Below are 18,612 nucleotides of genomic sequence, written 5' to 3' on the forward strand. Positions count from 1 at the left end.
TTAATTTTAAAATATTTAATTAATTTTATATAATTACTATAAAATTTCAATTTTTTATTGCCAAAAAACGACCCCAAACTGGGTCATTTTAGACTACGGCATGGTGCAGTACTACGGTCTACGGCACCTAAGCGGGATCCTTAAATGAAGATACAAATGCACGATGACCTTTGTCCGCAGCGCAGCCCAACTCGTCGGTGGCCGGCATCCAGTACATCCCAATACGTTAACTGCTTTTTCTTTTGAATCGTTGTCTCGAAAGTGCGAAAGTAAATTCCAATTTGCCTAGATATTGAGGCTCAGAAAACCACGACGCGTGTCGTAATTTCAGACACTAGCCATTACTATTTGAGGGATGAACTAGTCTTTTTATTTCTGTTTTTATATATAGTTCTATCTTGTAGATTGTTGTCAGTAGAAATAGAGATCGGGAAGCTTGGAAGGTTTCAAACGTTAGCTGTGACATCACTTGTGCATCTGGTCAAACACTTTACTTGGTGGTTAAGTTTTTTAGTTTTCGTGTCAATAATTTATGGAGTCGTATCATTTATTTAACTTGAGTTTTTATTTTTTATGGTATAATATGAGAAAAAATAAAAAATATAATTCAATCTAATGACTTTCATTTTATTAAACATAATTTTGTGTTTGATTTTTGATGAAATGACTGGAATTTTAAAATTTTAAAATTAAATATTTTTAAAAAATATAAATGAATCTAAATCCGGTTTCTATCAACATGTACGATGAACCTCGATATTTGTCCTCGGCTACGTGGTCAAAGAATAATGATATAAGAAAAATTAAAGTATTTTCAAATATAATTTAGTATTAAAAATTATTAATATATCAAAATTTAATAATAATTATTTTAAATTCAATAAATTTTAAAAATCACGTACCATTTGAAATCACTATAATCGTTTTTATATGATTATTCGTTGTCAAAAGAGTGACTCATACCATGACAAACAATGGCAGACCCCAAGTCCTTCACAGCCACAGACCATTCACAGCCTGTTTTTCCATTTGACCAAGCATCGTACAGCATATAAAACAAAGAGAGGGTGCCACCTATATCTCTAACCAAATTATATTTTTGTTTATACTATCCGAATTTCAATTGAAAATTACTCAGATTATTATTGATTTTATTATAATTTTTTTAGACGTTCATTTAACAGTTTGTTGCTTTTTGTTTTTTTTTTTTTAATTTTTTTATGAAACAGTTTGTTGCTAATGTGACAGTGTTTATCAGTTAATATTTTTTTTTTACAATAATTAATTTTACTAAAAAGATAAACATGTTACATTAGTCATTACTTATTTTATAAAAAATATTATTAAAAAACACTTTCATCTTACCATTAGTTTATCTTGGTGATGTGAAGTAACAATGTTAAGCATTGATTTAAGGTTTGTTTGAAAATAAAATAAGGTAATAATACGATAAAAGTGACAAGTTAATAAGTAATAAGATAAAAGCATGATTTGAATTTATTTATTTATTGTTTTTTGTAAAAATGAGGGTCACACATAACTTACTATGTGGCAGTTTGCATTATGGCGATTAAGGTGAAAGGTGACAAGTTAATTAACAGCAATTTATAAGTAACTTTGTTTTTATAATTATAAATAACTTTTAAAATTCAACATAATTTAGATGCTTTTTACTTGGTTAAGAAAAAGAAAAATGGGTCAAGCACATGCGAGGTAGCGGGGGGGAATGAGTTGTCAGTGGCCAAACGTGTGCATCCTCCACGGCAGCATCATACACGTGTATACACTGACCCGCATTCCCCGCACTCCAGCTATATATAATGCCTCTTCTTGGTCCTAAAACTGCGCTCAGTCCGCTAACGTCCCACTCTCTCTGCCCTTTCATATTTGTCATTTTTCATTTTTTGTTACTTTTCCCAATTTACCACTTGGTAAACAAAAGAAGAAGAAAGAAGAAGGATTAAACAGAAAAAACCAAAAAAAAAAATAAAAATCGTAGTGCCAATGGACATTCGCAGGAGGCCACCGAGGCCTCCGCCACAGCGAACCACCGCACACAACGCGGGGACCCACCATCACGCACAAAGCGGAAGATCAACGTCGTCAGGAGCCGTGGATGATCGGTCTCCGTCGCCAACGCCGAGAGCATCGGACGCGCTGCCTCTGCCGCTGTACCTGACGAACGCGGTGTTCTTCACGCTCTTCTTCTCGGTGGCGTACTTCCTGCTCCACCGGTGGCGCGACAAGATCCGAAGCTCGACGCCGCTCCACGTGGTCACGCTCTCCGAGATCGCCGCCATTGTCTCCCTTATCGCCTCATTCATCTACCTCCTTGGCTTCTTCGGCATCGACTTCGTCCAGTCATTCATCTCACGCGCCTCCCACGACGCGTGGGACCTCGACGACCCCCACCACCAGAACTTCCTCGTCGACGACCGTACCCCTTGCATTGCTCCTTCATTACCCAAATTGCCCGACCCTGAGGTTGTAATTCCAACTTTGTCCTCCGAAGAGGACGAGGAGATTATCAATTCGGTAGTTGACGGTACAATCCCGTCGTACTCGCTGGAATCGAGGCTCGGGGACTGCAAGCGAGCGGCTTCGATTCGGAGAGAAGCGGTGCAGAGAACGACGGGGAGGTCGCTGCAGGGTTTGGCTCTGGAAGGGTTCGATTACGAGTCGATTCTGGGGCAGTGCTGCGAAATGCCGGTGGGCTACGTGCAGATTCCGGTGGGGATCGCCGGGCCGTTGCTGCTCGACGGGTTCGAGTACTGGGTGCCCATGGCCACCACCGAGGGGTGCCTCGTGGCCAGCACCAACCGAGGGTGCAAGGCCATCCACGCCTGTGGTGGCGCAGCCAGCATGTTGTTGAGGGACGCGATGACGAGAGCCCCGGTGGTCCGATTCGGCTCGGCCAAGAGGGCTTCGGATTTGAAGTTCTTCTTGGAGGATCCAATCAATTTCGATACTCTGTCCGTCGTTTTCAACAGGTCAGGTTTATTCTCAGGATTCCATTTTCTCCCGAGTTTATGGGTTTTTTTTGGGTTGATTTACTGGTTGCTTAAACTTTCAATTGATGCCTCTGATTGGTTTGTCTGTATTTATGGTTCTCTGTTGTGTTTGACTTGGGTTTTGATTTGTCTGTTTTTTTCCTTCTCTCTCAATTGAAAGCTGTTGACGTTGATAAATTTTTGACACTGTGGACACATTTGTTTTGGTCTAGTTGGTGTTGATTGGTCAGTGGGCATATACTTTCTACTTGTTTTCTGAGATACTTGAGCAAGGCTAGAAAGAGGAAGTGACGTTAGACGCCCTCAGAGGAGCCTAACCAGAAAGGAAAAAAGAAAACTAGTGATAACAACGTTTAGAAAATCAGATTTTACGTTTCGTTTCCAAAAAGAAAGAGGGAAAAAGAAAATCAGTAATTAGGGAATATTTGATAATGGCCTTAAAAAGTGTATTTTTGGTAAAATTTGAAAAGTGTTTGGTGTTTGAATTGTTTGGTAATAGTTTTGAAAACAAAAAAACTGTCAATTTAGAAAATTTCATCAACAACGCACTTCTCTCTACAGGGAATGAAAACAAATCAAACGGTCAGTTCAAGTGAGTTGTATAGTTGTATAATGCTATGGGTGAGGTTCTTGATTTTTCGAATCCGAAACAAATTAATATTATGAAGTGAAGAGTGCGGTTAATTGAAGTTAAAGGGAGTATTAGTTTTAAGGAATTTTAGTCATAGTGCTATTTGTCTTTCGGGTTGCAGATCAAGTAGATTCGCAAGGCTGCAAGGTATCCATTGCGGTATGGCAGGGAAGAATCTCTATATCAGATTTAGCTGCAGCACTGGCGATGCGATGGGGATGAACATGGTGTCGAAAGGGGTTCAGAACGTCCTGGATTTCCTTCAAAGTGATTTCCCTGACATGGATGTTATTGGCATCTCGGGTTAGTTCCTTGTTCTTTGCTACTATAGTAGCTGAAAATTTCCTGTTCAGTGGCCAGTGAAATTGATTTAAGCCGACTGTCTTGGTTTATTCTACTGATTTTGAAGTTTTTTTTTTTTAAAAAAAAAAAACTCATCTTATTCAAGCCTATATCTTTTACTGATTTAGAGAAGCATATTCCTTCCTCACTGTCTCTTGTAAGTATTAGAGCTTGTTGTCCTTGTTTTCCCTCAATTATGGACCTCCTTTCCTTTTTTATGGTATTTCAATATCATTAACATGGCACATGTCAACATCTTTTGAGCTTGTTGTCCTTGTTTCCCCTCAATTATGGACCGCCTTTCCTTTTTTATGGTATTTCAATATCATTAACATGGCACATGTCAACATCTTTTGATGGAGTAAAATCAGTTGGTTTGGGTTTATTATATTTATTCATAGCACTGCTGTCATTTAAAATTTTGATACTTTAACACTGGCTTACAGTTTGACCTCTATCTTTTTTCTAATTATTTTGAAATTTGTGAGTCATTTTCTACCGCTAAAAGAGTGAGGCGTCCCCTTAGTTGTGTTAAAACACCGGTATGTTTGATAATGGTTTTGAAAAGTGTTTGTTTGGTTTTGGTTTGAAAAAGTGAGAATTATTTTTTGTTGGGCAAATTTGCGTTTGAAAAGTATTTTGTATTTTGAATTGTTTGGTAATGTTTATGAGAAAAGTGTATTTCTAGTTTTGAAAAAAAAAAATATGTTTTTAAAGCCATTACCATATGTGGTCTTTGTTTCCTATGTAAGTAGTCAATTTGTACAACTAGCAGATTTCCTCACATGACAGCTATAGTTTTGTTTGATGATGCACTGATTTATATCTTGAAAAGAACATTATGAGTAGTTTGTACATCACTGCGTCTGCATTCCTAATTCTTATTGAGAAATCATTGTCAGAGCTAACTCTGGTCCTCAACTGTGAGCAATTTTTCAAAGATTTGCTCTTTCAAGTCATATTATTTTTAGTAGTTTACTCGTTTTAATAAGCAGTTGTCGTTTTTGGGATGTTAGAATTATTTAACATTACAAACAAGAAAGATAAACTATTGCATCTGCTCACTCTTTAGACGTGTCTTCATTTGGATGTATGTGAGTTAATTTTCTAAGGTTGGTTTGTAAATATCAGTTTATTTTCCTGGTATTTACGTTTTACTTAATTGTGCAGGTAATTTTTGTTCGGACAAGAAACCGGCTGCCATAAATTGGATTGAAGGACGTGGGAAATCTGTTGTTTGTGAGGCGACAATCAAGGAAGAGGTGGTGAAGAAAGTATTGAAGACCAACGTAGCTGCCCTGGTAGAGCTCAACGTGCTCAAAAACCTCGCTGGATCTGCAATTGCTGGTGCCCTTGGTGGATATAATGCCCATGCCAGCAACATTGTTTCTGCAATCTTTATTGCCACTGGCCAAGATCCAGCACAAAATGTGGAGAGTTCTAACTGCATCACCATGATGGAAGCAGTCAATGATGGGAAGGATCTTCACGTCTCTGTGACCATGCCTTCTATTGAGGTAATTGGAAATTCCATATGGTGATGGTTATAATTTGTTAAATTGCTGATTCAAAACTTAATGGCTCGTTTGATTTCTGTTTCTGTCAGGTGGGTACTGTTGGAGGCGGGACTCAACTTGCTTCTCAATCTGCTTGCTTGAATTTAATTGGTGTGAAGGGTGCAAACAAAGAGTCACCAGGGTCAAACTCTAGGCTTTTGGCCACCATTGTAGCTGGTGCAGTTTTGGCAGGGGAGCTCTCCCTGATGTCTGCAATCGCAGCTGGGCAGCTTGTCAACAGTCACATGAAATACAACAGATCCAGCAAAGATGTGACCAAATTCGCATCTTGAACAAAAACGAGGCCCCAACAATGAAAATAAAATGCAAAAGAGGCCAAGAGAGAGAGAGAGAGGGAATCATGGAGAGGAAAGCAAATTAATTCAGCTGGTGCCCATGTGAGGTTGCTTTGCTTTCATATCTGTAAAGTTGGTTAATTGTGGAAAGTGGGGGAGAAAATGAAACGTGGCTAGTTGTTTGGTCTCCCTGCCTCTCCCATCTCTCTCTCTCTCTCTCTCTCTCTCTCTCTCTCTGAGTAAAGTAATGATAAACGTCATCTTTGTGTTTTTCTTGTGTCTATTCAAAATTAATGTGATTTTTAAAATTATCACTGGATTTGTAATAAGTTATTATTGAATTTTGATCCAATGATAATTTTAAAAGTCACATTAATTTTAGGTGAATACAAGAGAGACACAAAAGTAACATTTATCATTATTCCTGCCAGTGTGACTGCATTCTTGGCTGCCTGTGAGAGCTTGAAGCGCCCCCACCCTAGTATATTGTGGTGTCAATTGTCGTTGTAGTATCTGTTCTGTCTTCATTGTTGTTATTTGGTTTTATATGTTTGTAGTAGGGGACCAGAATACTTGTTTAAGGGTCTGGTGGTTTGCGTTTTTCCTTATCACTTTGTAGTTTGTAGTTTGTACCCCAGAATGACACCTCCCCAGATAAGATATTGCAAGTTTAGTTACTGCATGCATATTGACTTATTGCAAGTTTCGTCACCAAAATGACCGGAATTTCTCATGATGGCGTCAGATGCGGAAACACACCAGAAAATCTCATGATTTAAAGATTAGACTTAAATATCGTGTTATTCTCTTACAAATTTATTTATTTATTTATTTTTATGAAAGTATTATTGAACTTGGGAGGCTTACGTGTGGGTTTTACAGATTTAATGGTTGGTTTGTACATCTATTAAAGTGAATTAGATAAATATTGAAAGAAAGTACCAAGGCTTGCTAATGAGTTGAGGATGGTGTTTGGAGGTGAGGCCTTGGAGGCAAAGGGGGCGGAGGCGATGATGCAGTCGGCATAAGGCAGAGAGGTGATGATGAGGGCACGACTTGTGGGTTGGGCGCGAGCATGTGGGAGCTTGTCGGTTGGGCGTGGAATGTCGGATCCATTACCAAATAGCTCACATGGTGAAGAGCTCAAAAAACTAATTTTTAGTTCAAAAAAGACAAAAGGAAAAATATTTTTAAAAACTTTACCTGGATCAGTGAATGATTCTTCGAGAAAATTATGCAAAAATGAAATAAAATAAACTTAGAACGGACAAAATTATTGTTTTCAAAAATATTTGCTGAAATACTCTCTTAAATTCTTAATTAATGTTAGGGAGGACTCTCAAAATACTCTTTCAAAATAAAAACAAGCTCTTATTTCTCTCACATGGTTTTTAAAAAATAATATTCACTTAGAATTAGAAGGATGCTATAATAACACAAGAATAGCACCTATCATTTTTCATAGTTAAAATACGGGAAATGCTATGTGCTCGGTTGGTGTTCTTCTCATTCTAAGTATAAATTATTTTATAAAAACCAAGTGAGAAATAAGAGCAATTTTATTTATTTATTTTTTGTTTTTTTTTATAAAATAATTTTTACATAAGATTAGGAAGACACAAAAAGAACATTAAGAAAGCACTTAGCATTTTCCTTAAAATACCGAGTGTTGTAATATACTTTAAGAAAAAAGGAATTCTAGGTGTTCTTTTATATATATATATATATATATATATATAAACAATTTTTTAACTAAAATTGTGGCTAAACATTTTTGTGCAACGGAATGCGAACGTTATTGAGTTGGGATGGTCCAGCCACTCCTAAATGTATTTATTTTAAATTTTTTATTAATTGGGTTGAAAATTTTTGTGTTAAATTAAAAAATTTTGAGTTGAGTTGGGAAAAATGTATTTCCCAAACAAGCCCCCTACCCGACCCGAATTGGGCAGGGGCGGCGTGGCCTCTCCTTCCTTCATCATTAACATTCAATTACCCCGTAATTTGGAGACACGTTTACAAAAAAATCTGAATCCTGTTGGGTGTTGGCCATATATCGTCCGCGTCTTCGTTCTCGCATCTCACTGCTCGTAAAATTCATTGCAATTAAATTAGCAGACAATAAACGAAAGAATAGATAAAACCAAAGGTCAAAACCCTAAATTGGGCGTAAACCCTAGAAATTCTATTAGCGAAGAAGCCCTAACAAGCTCTGAATTTCGGTTCGATGGCGAGCAGTTGGAGAAGAGCATTGGGAAATACGAGGTCCTTCGTAGGCAATGCGATGGGAGGCCTTAGAGGAGGAACCAACCTGGCTTCGTGGGTCGTGGCTGGAACCCTAGCTTACTACCTTTGGGTCAAGCCCTCCCGAGACCTCAAGCGCGAACAAGAGGTGATTGTCCGTTAGTTCTTTATCTCGATTCGTGCACAGCAAATTCAACTGCTTTTGATTGGGCTGAAGGCTTGGTGTGTTCTTTTGGTTGCAGGAAAGGGCAGCGCTTGCAGCTTCGGATCCTAATCGCTACGTTGAGAAACGAAAACCAATTCCCGACTCTCAGGTGTTGCTCAAACCCTGTCCTTATATGCAACTAAAGATCACCGAATTGTAGCTTCTTCTTATACTAATATTACTGGTTTTATTCATTTCTGTGATTTGGGAATTTTTTTTCTTCAGCAAACTGGTTTGATATACGGCAAGAAGAATAATGTAACTAGGAATCAGGAGGAATGAACTGCTGGGCATCGCAAATTTGTAAGTTGTCTTTGTTGGGTTATGGTTAATTTGACCATAAGCTGATGATTCATGACTTTGGTCTTTAAGATATTGTGGTATTGGGGGATTATTGATCGGAATTTTTTTTTGGATATGCAATAAGTAATAGAATATCCAGTTCTGGGTGACACCTTAATGAAATGTTCATGCTTTGATATAGTTCTGGAAATCATTTGTTGGGATGATCTTTATTGTTATCTATACTATTAAATAATGGGATAAGAAATAAAAGCGGTCGATTCTGTATCCTTGGTGCATTTATTTACTTTATGATTAGCCAAAATAAAATTAAGAAGTTATGGAGATTTTCTCTCTGGTTGTCCTTTTTCTCCTCACTGTGTTTGTCTATTGTTTCAAATAATAAGAAACATGTGCTGATTATGAAGTGAATTATTTGGCAACGGAGTCTCACATATTGTTACTCAAAACATATGTGCACGAGCCCTATGACACCTGTGTTGTCTTCTGATGTTGTTTTGAGCCATCTAAAGTTTCTGATAGCATGGCATTTCTTTGTTAGTGTTTTTTAGAGGCAAGTAGCTTCATTCAATTGGCTTTCACAGATTATTTGTTATCCTATGATGAAATAGGAACTGCGTGATAACTTGATGTTTTATGTGGCATCATAGAGGCCTCCTGAACAGCGGTTCAGGTGGCCAAAGTGTGGGTGTAGACAGGATGCTAGTCCAATTCTTACTAAAAGTACAATCAATAAATAGTAAGGGAGACATTTGTTGAATGTAGACAATGCACATCTATACATGAACTTATTGGTGCTAAGTTTTGTTCTATAGTTAGCCCAGGAAAAAAGAAAAAAAAAAGTTTTGTTTTATAGTTAGGTTGTTGTAAAGATGACTGGCTTCTGGTGTAATTATGTTCAAAAATTTAACATCTCTTCTGTCAACTTTGTTTATACTTGGAGAGACGAGAAGTGTTATAGCTAATTGCAGGGGGTAGCACAACTGGCCAAGCTCCACACCCATTCATTCCCTTGGGGTCACTCACTTATCTTAAAAAAAGAAAGAAAGTTTTATATGAAAATGAAAAAGAATTATGGCAGTGAATACTCAAGACCACTAATCCTCGCAAATATAAACTATAGAGTGCTTGCAAAATCTCTAGGGTTATAGATTTTTTATATATGAATATCACTTTGAAAAACTGTGTCCTAGTATGCCTTTCAAAGAGCATTGAGGGATTATGGAGGAGATCACGGTAGAGAAGTGTTTAGTTAAGGGCTGCAGTGGGGCCCTTTAGGCCTTTTTTATCAGATAAATAGACGATTTTAATATTACCATGTTCTCAAATAGTTACTAGCTCCTGCCAATAAATTTTGGCTCAAATAGTACTTTCCCCCATAAGAATCAGTGGAGGGTGAGGTCCTTGATTCAAGACCCACATGAAGCGTGTGTAACATTATCAATAAGAGAAAAGGAAGGTGCGGTGGGGCTGGCAGCCTTTCTGAATTGACTAAATCTCTAATTTGATCACTTTTTGGAGTAGTCCCAACCATACTTGATGAGGCCATAGCTCATGGTGTATCTTTGAAATTGAAATTAGCTCAAGAGGTATGAAGTTTCAATCCAATGTGGCATCAATATTCTTGATGAGGTTCCCCTACGCATGTGGAACCCTCAGGACCTTGATGAGCCATAAATTCCCCGATTGCTGCATTGAATTTTCAAATTAGGAATTCCCGTCCAGTCCAGGTTGGTTCTCAAAAGTTTATAGTATTATGTACCTTCTAAATATGTCAAATGCCCATTTTTACGGGTTTGATGATTAATTAGCTAGAGTTGTGCTAGTGGTCAGTTTAATTTACTACGTATGTTCCTTTGTTTCTTTGCCGGGTCACCTGAGTGCAAGGGAAGTTTTTTTTTTTCCCCAGGAACCCCCCTAATTAAGTTCATACTTCTAGTACCAGGAGTTCGCCTGGACTGATCTTTTGAAATTTTAATATCCTGAATCTTCTTTTAATTGCACATGCAACTTCTGTTGAAATATTGTAATCCGCAAGACACTTGGATGATTTTGTTGCGTAAATATGCAGTTTTTGAATTGCAATTAGTATTTTTGTGAATTTGTTTATGGCTATGCTTATGTGAGAGATAGCAGGTGGGCAGGTGCTTCTCTTTGGATCATCACGAAGGAAACATCTACTAAATGTTCTTCTTTTTCTTTTCTTTTTTTTTGGGTTTTGCCATTTCTATTTTGTTCTCTAATTAATTCTAGAGACAAACAGGGGAATGGGCATGTTGCCTAGTATATTTCCTTTTTCTTTTCTTCACAGGGTGTGCTTGTCAGTGGCGATGAACTCACGCATATCGTTGTGTTATTTTGGCATATAGTAAAAATTTACACACAGAAGAAGATACGTTTTACGAATTACATTCATGTATATGATAAATTATTTTGGATTACTTGAAAAATTATCAGGGTTATATTGTATATTAAAGATATAGGAGAAAATGGGACTAAGAGCTTATTTGGGTTTGTGTTTGCGTTTGAGTGACTTAAAAATGTGTTTAATACTCAAAAAGTTCGTTTAAAATAAAAAGTATCAATTTGGTAAAAAAAATTGAAAGCGCTTTTAAGGATTCAAAAAGCCTAAAAATGACTGAAATGCACTTTTGGCAACAAATTAAAAATAAAGTTTTTGCTAAGAAGTGTTTATTGATTTAAAAATTCTATTTTTCAAACACAATTTCAAATATGCTTTAAGGCACAGTGGAAAAATAGAGTTAAGAGGGCTGCCAAGCTACCACATTCAATAGGAATGCAATTGCTACTCATCAATGATAACTCAATAATATTTGGGCATCATGTCAAAAAAAAAAAAAATAATAATAATAATAATATTTGGGCATATTGCTACTCATCAATGATAACTCAATAATGTTTGGGCATGTTATTTTATCTTGTGTGTCCATCCCGTTTTCACAACCAAAACCTACTATCAATGTTAAGCCCAATAAAGAAAATATTCCAACAATACAAACCAAGGTTGAATAACATACTTAAAAGCCCTTAGAGCGAGTAACCTAATATAAAGTTCGAAGAGCTATACCTATTCGAAACAACCAGTTTTCCAGCACTCACAAATTGCTGGTGAGCTCGTTTGCTAATGCCTTTTAGGAGGTCGGCTTTGCTTTTATGTTTTTTATTGTTGCGATATGACATAAAAGTAAAATAAGTAATTTTGTGTGTTGAGTTGCTTGTTAATGTTTTTTTTTGCCTTTTTTCCAAAAAAAGTAAAAAACTGTTATAAAAAACGTTAGCAAATGAGCATATAATTACTGTCTCGAGGGGTTGAATGCAAGAACGAACCAGGAGCCCAGCAGGATTAACAACAAAAAGAGAAGAGCTGTGCAATAGACAGACATCCTATGTCCCTTCCCCGTGGGCATAGACAACAGGATGGATAGTTCACATGTACATTGGCCCACTCTAACTCGGGCCTCAAATCCACAAGATACGCTCACGAACTATTGCTTCGACTTGACCCTCTATGCGCTACTCACGTGTCTACATGGAGCCTGTTCAGGTACAGGTGTTTTTCCACGTGTTCGTCCCATGTAAACTTTGTCTTTAAGGCCGTGGGGCCGGATGGGTCGAAAGTTCAAAGCTGAGCTCTACTTGCTTTCTTTCCGACCAACATTTTGATGTTCCAACTGGCGAAGGGCGCATCCAGAGCTGAGGCTACTAGCTCCCTATGAGTCTATGACTATTTTTTTTTTTTTTTAATTTTTAATTTTTTGTTGATAGCCCACTATGAGATGATCGAGTAGTAGCAATTGGGTATCATAAGTTTTTACTGTTATTTTCTTACAAATTTATGTGACAAAAGGGTAATGTGTGTAATTGTATTGGATTGAAAAATGACTGGGCTTTCTGTGATCATATTGTGGTGTATTTTTCCCTTTCTGACTTTAGGTTACTTTTAGACTTTTGTTTTTTTTGGCTTGGCCTAACAATGAACATACCCAACGTCTTAACATGATCATCTAATTTTGCAAGCTTATTCCAACCATTGGACGTTGATTAGCAGTGATTAGAGATTAGGCAAAATTAAGAAGATTTCCAGGGGATGGGATTGGTGGAAAGACGACAAATGGGTTTGGTGCCGACCACATGGGCATTTGAGCTGAGGAGGAGGCAGTGCGTCTCCAACTTGCTTATTCTTTTTAATTGATAATTACGCCATTCAGTGGCGTTTAGGGCCATTTGTCAAGCTTGATGCCTACCTTTAATTATTTACTCACTGCTCCTTACTAAACTTTCAACAACTTTGATTTTTGCTTAATCAAATGTGGACCACTAATGTCCCTCCTTTTAAATAATTACACTTTATTTATTTATTTTCTTTCAAACGAATTTTGGCGGCATATTTATTATCTTTTCTTTTCTTTTCTTCGGACAAATACATTAACAAACAAGTCAAACCACCAAAAAAAAAAAAAAAAAACTCATAAACACACAAAAACAGTTTTGAGATTTATGTCCCATAACAACACTTTAAATTAAATTTTTTTTAAAAAAAAACCCCAAAACACGTTAAAGTTTAATATATCATGAGTAATGAACATCCCAGAAATGTATATACTTATACAAAACCTTAGATCGAATTTAGCTTCGAAAACCTGCTTGTAAGGAGAGAGTGACTAAAAGCTTATATACACAGCATTGTAACATATTCTCATGCTCTACAACCAATATCTATAATGATTCATTCTATTGATACTAACTCGATGGTAGCATTTTCTCTTATGACAACTCCATTTCTCTATCGGTATTCAATGGTTTGACAATTTGCACATTCATAATATACTAGAGCACTTGAACAAGAACCTCTACCATAGTATTATGCTCCAATATCAAAAGTTACCAAAAATAAAAGTGTTCCAATATTTAAGATATGTTTATAAATAGATTGTGGTTGTTTAACTGAACTTTTGAAAGCCCAGTAGAAGTAGTGATAATGGTTTCGCAGAAAGTATGATGGTCATTATTATATCCTCCACTTTATGAACTAAACTAGAGTTATCAATATAAAGAACGAGGATAACTTTTTTCCTAGTGGCTTTATAAAGAAGATTTTATTTTCAAAAACCTGATGCTTGTATTAATTTTCAAGTGATTCCCATGTTCCTAGAATATAAAGTGATTCCCCATGTCAGGTGATTTCTGCTTAGTATTTTTAATCGCCGACAATGCTGAAAATTTTACTATTTTTTTTTATATAGTATATCTAAATAATCAAATTAAAATAAGAATCTTGTTCCAGCTTATCAATTATGATTGGCTACAAACTTCATAAGAACACCAGTTCTCAAGCTACCTCTGAACTATAAAATGGATTAAAATTTGGTATAATATATATCTATTATATATATGGATAAACTATATGCTTGTCACCTCACCTGAAGTAATCATTGGAAAGGATTGTAATATTTTTTTAGTCTTCCAATTTTATTATATACATATATATAGATTAAAACATAAGAAAATAATCCCTACCATCAAACAATGACAATTTTTTTTTTAAAAAAAAAAAAAAAATTCATATTAAACAATGATAACTTGTTAGTTTTTGTATTGTTCTGAGCGAACATCGCATAAGAATTGTATTCTTTTTCTTTTTTTTTTTTTCTCTCTTTTTTCTTAGTTCTTAATTTCTCCCTCTCTCTCTCTCTCTCTCTTTTATGAACCCATCAGTCACGGTGTGTCAACTATATATATTATTTATTCTTATATCATTTCCAAAATCATGGGAAGTTCACTGTGCATTTACAAGGAGTTTTTTTTTTTTTTTTAAGTGTCCTGACTCTCTCTAAATTAAAAACAGGAAATTCACGTGTAATATTGCTAGAGATCCCTTGAAGATGAGATTTTGCTTTGAGTTAAATCTGTTGGATATAGCTTACAATTAATTATCTCACGATACTTATATATAATAATAATTTCAATTAATTATTGAATTTATTCTTGTTAAAAAAATAATAATTAGAGGTTAGTTTAAAGTATAACATCATTATTGTGGAATTACACAATTTGAAGACCATTTCAATGGGTTCGTTTAATTTTGACGAGGCTGCATGGTAAATTAATAATGTGCTGAGAAGGAAAGGAATCGTTGTGCCAAAGGCGGCGCGTCTATAATGGGAGACAACACTCATACAAGTGGGTGTGATTAAATTGGTATGTGATGGACTTTGGCATAACAATTACACGTCAGCTCATGTCAATCCCACTCCCCCACTTGTGTTTCTGGGTCCCACATCTCCATCACAATAAATTGGATGCTGACTTGGTGCTTAATTGAACCTTTCCAATTATTTCATTTTTCTTGTTCTTTCTTTCTTTATTATTAACATTAGGGTCCCACAATATATCATTACATTTTATAATTCACATTAAGATTTATGGCCCTGTTGCCAATGGCCCTGGTCTGTAACTAACGGTACCAGGTCAGCTTTGATCCCAAAAAAAAAAAAAAAAAAAATTTCACCTCAAAATTAATTATAACATCTTTACTTTTTATATTACATCAATCATTTTTTTTTATTATTCAAATAAAAAAATCACTACAAAATAAATTTTTTACTTTTTTCCATATAAAATATATTTTTTCACTTTTCCTCACAAAACATTTTCACTAAAACCAATCAAATACATATACCTAAAAAAAAAGTACTACAGTATCGGCCCTGGTACAGTACCACCCTAGGGCCATTGGCAAACAGGACCTATATTATATGCAAGCCAACCATTCAAAACACAAACAAAACGTAAATAACATATGGTGTGCAAAATTGAATTTAAATCATGAAATTCATGGCATAAATTTTTTAAAAATTAGTCTGAAAAAAATATGTTTCAACTTATTTAAAATACTGTTAAATATTTTAATATCATTAATATTAATTTATTAATTTAAATTAAATTTAATGTATTTTTTAAATATTTAAAAACACTTAACACTATTTTAAATAAATTAAAAATATATTTTTTAAATTGATTTGTAAAAAATTTTCATCATGACGAACTTAATCATTTTCATTACTGTTCATCTCTAAAAACGCAAAAAGCATTAAAATCTGAGGTCATTGTTGCTGTTCAAAATTATTTATGTTATTTCCGAAGTGGTGGTGTCAAGTAGAAAGAATAAGAGATTGTCATTATTTGGAGAAGGACGAATACAATTCATAGTTGTCGTCCGCTTATGATTCAGCTCCTCTCGGCAAGACAAGACCTGCAGGTTGTCTATCGCAAGTAATTTTCCATTTACGTGTGTGCCTCTAGTTTGACTAATTATAGAAAGAAATCAAATGATTCAAGCGGCAGACTGCAGTGAGTGAAGTGCTGTGAACCACACGATGAGAATTTAGTAACCTTTGATGGAGACATGTGGTGGGGTTTATCTTTTGGGGTCCCATGTAACGTAAGGCTCATGGACTCTATCGCTGATTCACACTGTGTGGCTGGGGACTTTCAAGGCTTCAACCCATCTGATCCACTGAACCTTTATGATATAGATAGGATATGAGATATGTGCCGCACAAAGGATAAGGTTGACCAAGTTCCGATGTCCCGACACATTCCACGTGGTCTGACCACCTCCCTGCCCCGGACCTCAACACCGCACGTCACCTCTCTGCTGGCTTCATGCCTAGATATGCACGTGTAAATCAAGATTCTCAATCTATGTCAAGCTAGCCCTTCGATTACTCAAAGTTTTTTTTGGGTCCCAGTTATTCAACGTACGAGATCATCGTCATCATCATCACCTTTGATTGTCATTTGTCAAGCAAAACTGGGGGAGCCTATACCATTACCACCATGTTTGTTTTCGCACGTGCGCCATACCCATGCATGCACGTTCCCGAAATTTTTATCAACTCCGTTGGATAAAATTAAAATTGTCGAGTGTGGATGGATGGATAATCGAAATATCTTAATCCCGCTAGCCAATTAAGGTACTTATAATTTGGTTTTGTTTCTTACTTGGGTCTTTGCCAATCAAATTAAGTTGTGGGAGGCTAGATAGGAGGTAGGAGCCAATGAAATAGCAATTATGACAAAAGTGGGTAGGTCATTTTAATAATAAATATCCAATCAACGACTCAATATGGTATTGAACCAACTCCCCCCCCTCTCTTTATTTGTTGGAATTTCAACCTATTCCCCTTTTGAAATGTTACACATACTTGACCCAATCGAAAAAAAGCTGCAAAGTCAAAATTTGAAACCACCTCTAGCATAATTCAAAACCCTCACAAGGCTCGATAAAGGTTCACCTACTCGCTAGAATTTTTATAAACTGACTCATATACATTTAAGTCAGCCTAAAGAATTGAGGAGTTATTGATTTACTTAACCACTGAAGGACCTGCAATGCCCGTCTTCCTTAGGGCGGGCCCATCCCATCACGCTCGAAGTGGCTTATCAAGGACATTAGAGGCATCAAGCCGAAGAGAAGTCCGTTGACTTGGCCCAAGAACATACCCTGCTTCCAGGACTATGATACACCTATAGCTTGATAGAATGCATCACAACTAATTCCCCATCTCTCCAGGTTAGATAACCGCTTTGTCACGCAAGGAAACCTTCCCAATTTTCGCGAGAGGAATTATTATCCACGCCATCAACAAAGGTAAATTCTACAAGGACTTCGGCAGACCCCTCTAACCTTCTGTCCTCTTTTTAGCCTCCTTATAGTGCTTGGTGCATTGTATATATCAACATATATCACCTATCATACTTTTGTTTTGAACTTTAAAAAAAAAATAAAAAATACTACTAAATAACTTTTATAAGCTAGGTGGGGGTGAGAGGTACCGAACGAACAAAATTCCAACCAATTATTATTATTATTTTTAATTTTTAATTTTTTAATTTTTTGAGGCGTGATCCGTTATCATCTCATGAAGCCTGTAAAATATTTTTCTTTCCATAAAGTATTTAATATTTAATTATCAAGAGACAATTAAGAGCAATTTTAAGGATTTTGTTTGAGAAATAGAGTTTTTAAGTTAAAAAATATTTTTTTGCACTAAAAATGTGTTTTGACTATTTTTAGAATAAAAAAGTCAAAAAAGTATTTTAAAAAATTTTTACCAAACGTGCTAGCTTTTATTTGACATAATTTTTTAGATATTAAAAGTATTTTTTAAGCTCTCTAACATAATACCAAACAAATTCTAAACCATTAATTGAAAGACGCAGCGGACGTTTGATTTATAAGCTTTCAGTATTCATGAATATACAGAAATAATTTTTTTAATAAGAAAAAAAAAAAACTCAATGGTAAGTTAGTTAACCATGGTTAAAGGAATATATGCCTTGCTCTAATTTGTAATTTGCATCTTATGCATTCCCCTAACTATAACTATCCACTTCATCCTGCCTAGGGCTTCGTGTGTTAAAGCTTTTTCTTTTTCCTTTTTGTTTTTCTCTTTAGAACAAAAAGTTAACAAACAAAGCAAATTCTATAATATTCATAAAATACTCAAAGTTGTTTTATATTTATGTCAATTTTATAATACTTTTTAAAGTAATGCTACATGTTATTTTTATGTTTTTATAAAATTAATATGATTTTTAAAATTATTATTAAATTTATGATATAATATTGTCGAACTAATTAAAAGTTATTGGCGCATAAAGACAAATTAGCGAAAAAAAAAAAAAAAAAAAAAACATTTTCTTGTTTTGAATTAGACCTATGGCCTTTCAATCCATCAAAAGTCTCAATATTATTCCCAATCCCAAACGATTACCTACGAGCAATTTAGATATAAAGCAATTTATCATTTCAAGCATGCAGGTCATCTAACAATATTTTTTTATGATTGAAGATTATATTGAATGAATACTTATTATTCGAATGTGATATGTCGATGGACAGAGTCATTTATAGACCTTCCATATGAATGAAAGTTTATGAAAAAGATGCATTTTACTTTTTTTTGTTAAATAAAGTTGAAGTAGGGTGAATATAAGA

The 18,612-nt window shown here is 35.4% G+C and overlaps 2 protein-coding genes across 3 annotated transcripts; both read left to right on the forward strand.

Moving 5' to 3' along the window:
- Window positions 1-1,859: 1,859 nt before the first annotated feature.
- Window positions 1,860-6,518, forward strand: LOC132189614 (3-hydroxy-3-methylglutaryl-coenzyme A reductase 1). The gene is made up of 4 exons (XM_059604361.1): window positions 1,860-2,990; window positions 3,764-3,945; window positions 5,155-5,501; window positions 5,591-6,518. The coding sequence occupies exons 1-4, from the start codon at window positions 2,005-2,007 to the stop codon at window positions 5,831-5,833; spliced, it is 1,758 nt and encodes a 585-aa protein (XP_059460344.1). The 5' UTR covers window positions 1,860-2,004; the 3' UTR covers window positions 5,834-6,518.
- A 1,349-nt stretch (window positions 6,519-7,867) lies between these two features.
- On the forward strand, window positions 7,868-11,029 carry LOC132189663 (uncharacterized). Of its 2 annotated transcripts, none has more exons than XM_059604425.1 (4): window positions 7,868-8,228; window positions 8,323-8,394; window positions 8,511-8,588; window positions 10,722-11,029. In XM_059604425.1, the coding sequence occupies exons 1-3, from the start codon at window positions 8,064-8,066 to the stop codon at window positions 8,565-8,567; spliced, it is 294 nt and encodes a 97-aa protein (XP_059460408.1). In that variant the 5' UTR covers window positions 7,868-8,063; the 3' UTR covers window positions 8,568-8,588; window positions 10,722-11,029. The 2 variants fall into 2 exon arrangements, with proteins under 2 accessions (XP_059460408.1, XP_059460407.1); XM_059604424.1 differs by having other exon boundaries at window positions 10,725-11,029.
- Window positions 11,030-18,612: the final 7,583 nt, after the last annotated feature.

This window comes from Corylus avellana, chromosome ca8, assembly GCF_901000735.1.
Source record: "Corylus avellana chromosome ca8, CavTom2PMs-1.0".
Taxonomy (NCBI): Eukaryota; Viridiplantae; Streptophyta; class Magnoliopsida; order Fagales; family Betulaceae; genus Corylus; species Corylus avellana.

Coding starts and splice junctions, on each gene's coding strand:
- LOC132189663 (XM_059604425.1), top strand. CDS start 8,064: ATGGCGAGCAGTTGGAGAAGAGCATTGGGAAATACGAGGTCCTTCGTA. Junction 8,229..8,322: donor ACCTCAAGCGCGAACAAGAG/GTGATTGTCCGT, acceptor TTTTGGTTGCAG/GAAAGGGCAGCGCTTGCAGC. Junction 8,395..8,510: donor AACCAATTCCCGACTCTCAG/GTGTTGCTCAAA, acceptor TTTTTTCTTCAG/CAAACTGGTTTGATATACGG.
- LOC132189614 (XM_059604361.1), top strand. CDS start 2,005: ATGGACATTCGCAGGAGGCCACCGAGGCCTCCGCCACAGCGAACCACC. Junction 2,991..3,763: donor CTGTCCGTCGTTTTCAACAG/GTCAGGTTTATT, acceptor TTCGGGTTGCAG/ATCAAGTAGATTCGCAAGGC. Junction 5,502..5,590: donor TGACCATGCCTTCTATTGAG/GTAATTGGAAAT, acceptor TGTTTCTGTCAG/GTGGGTACTGTTGGAGGCGG.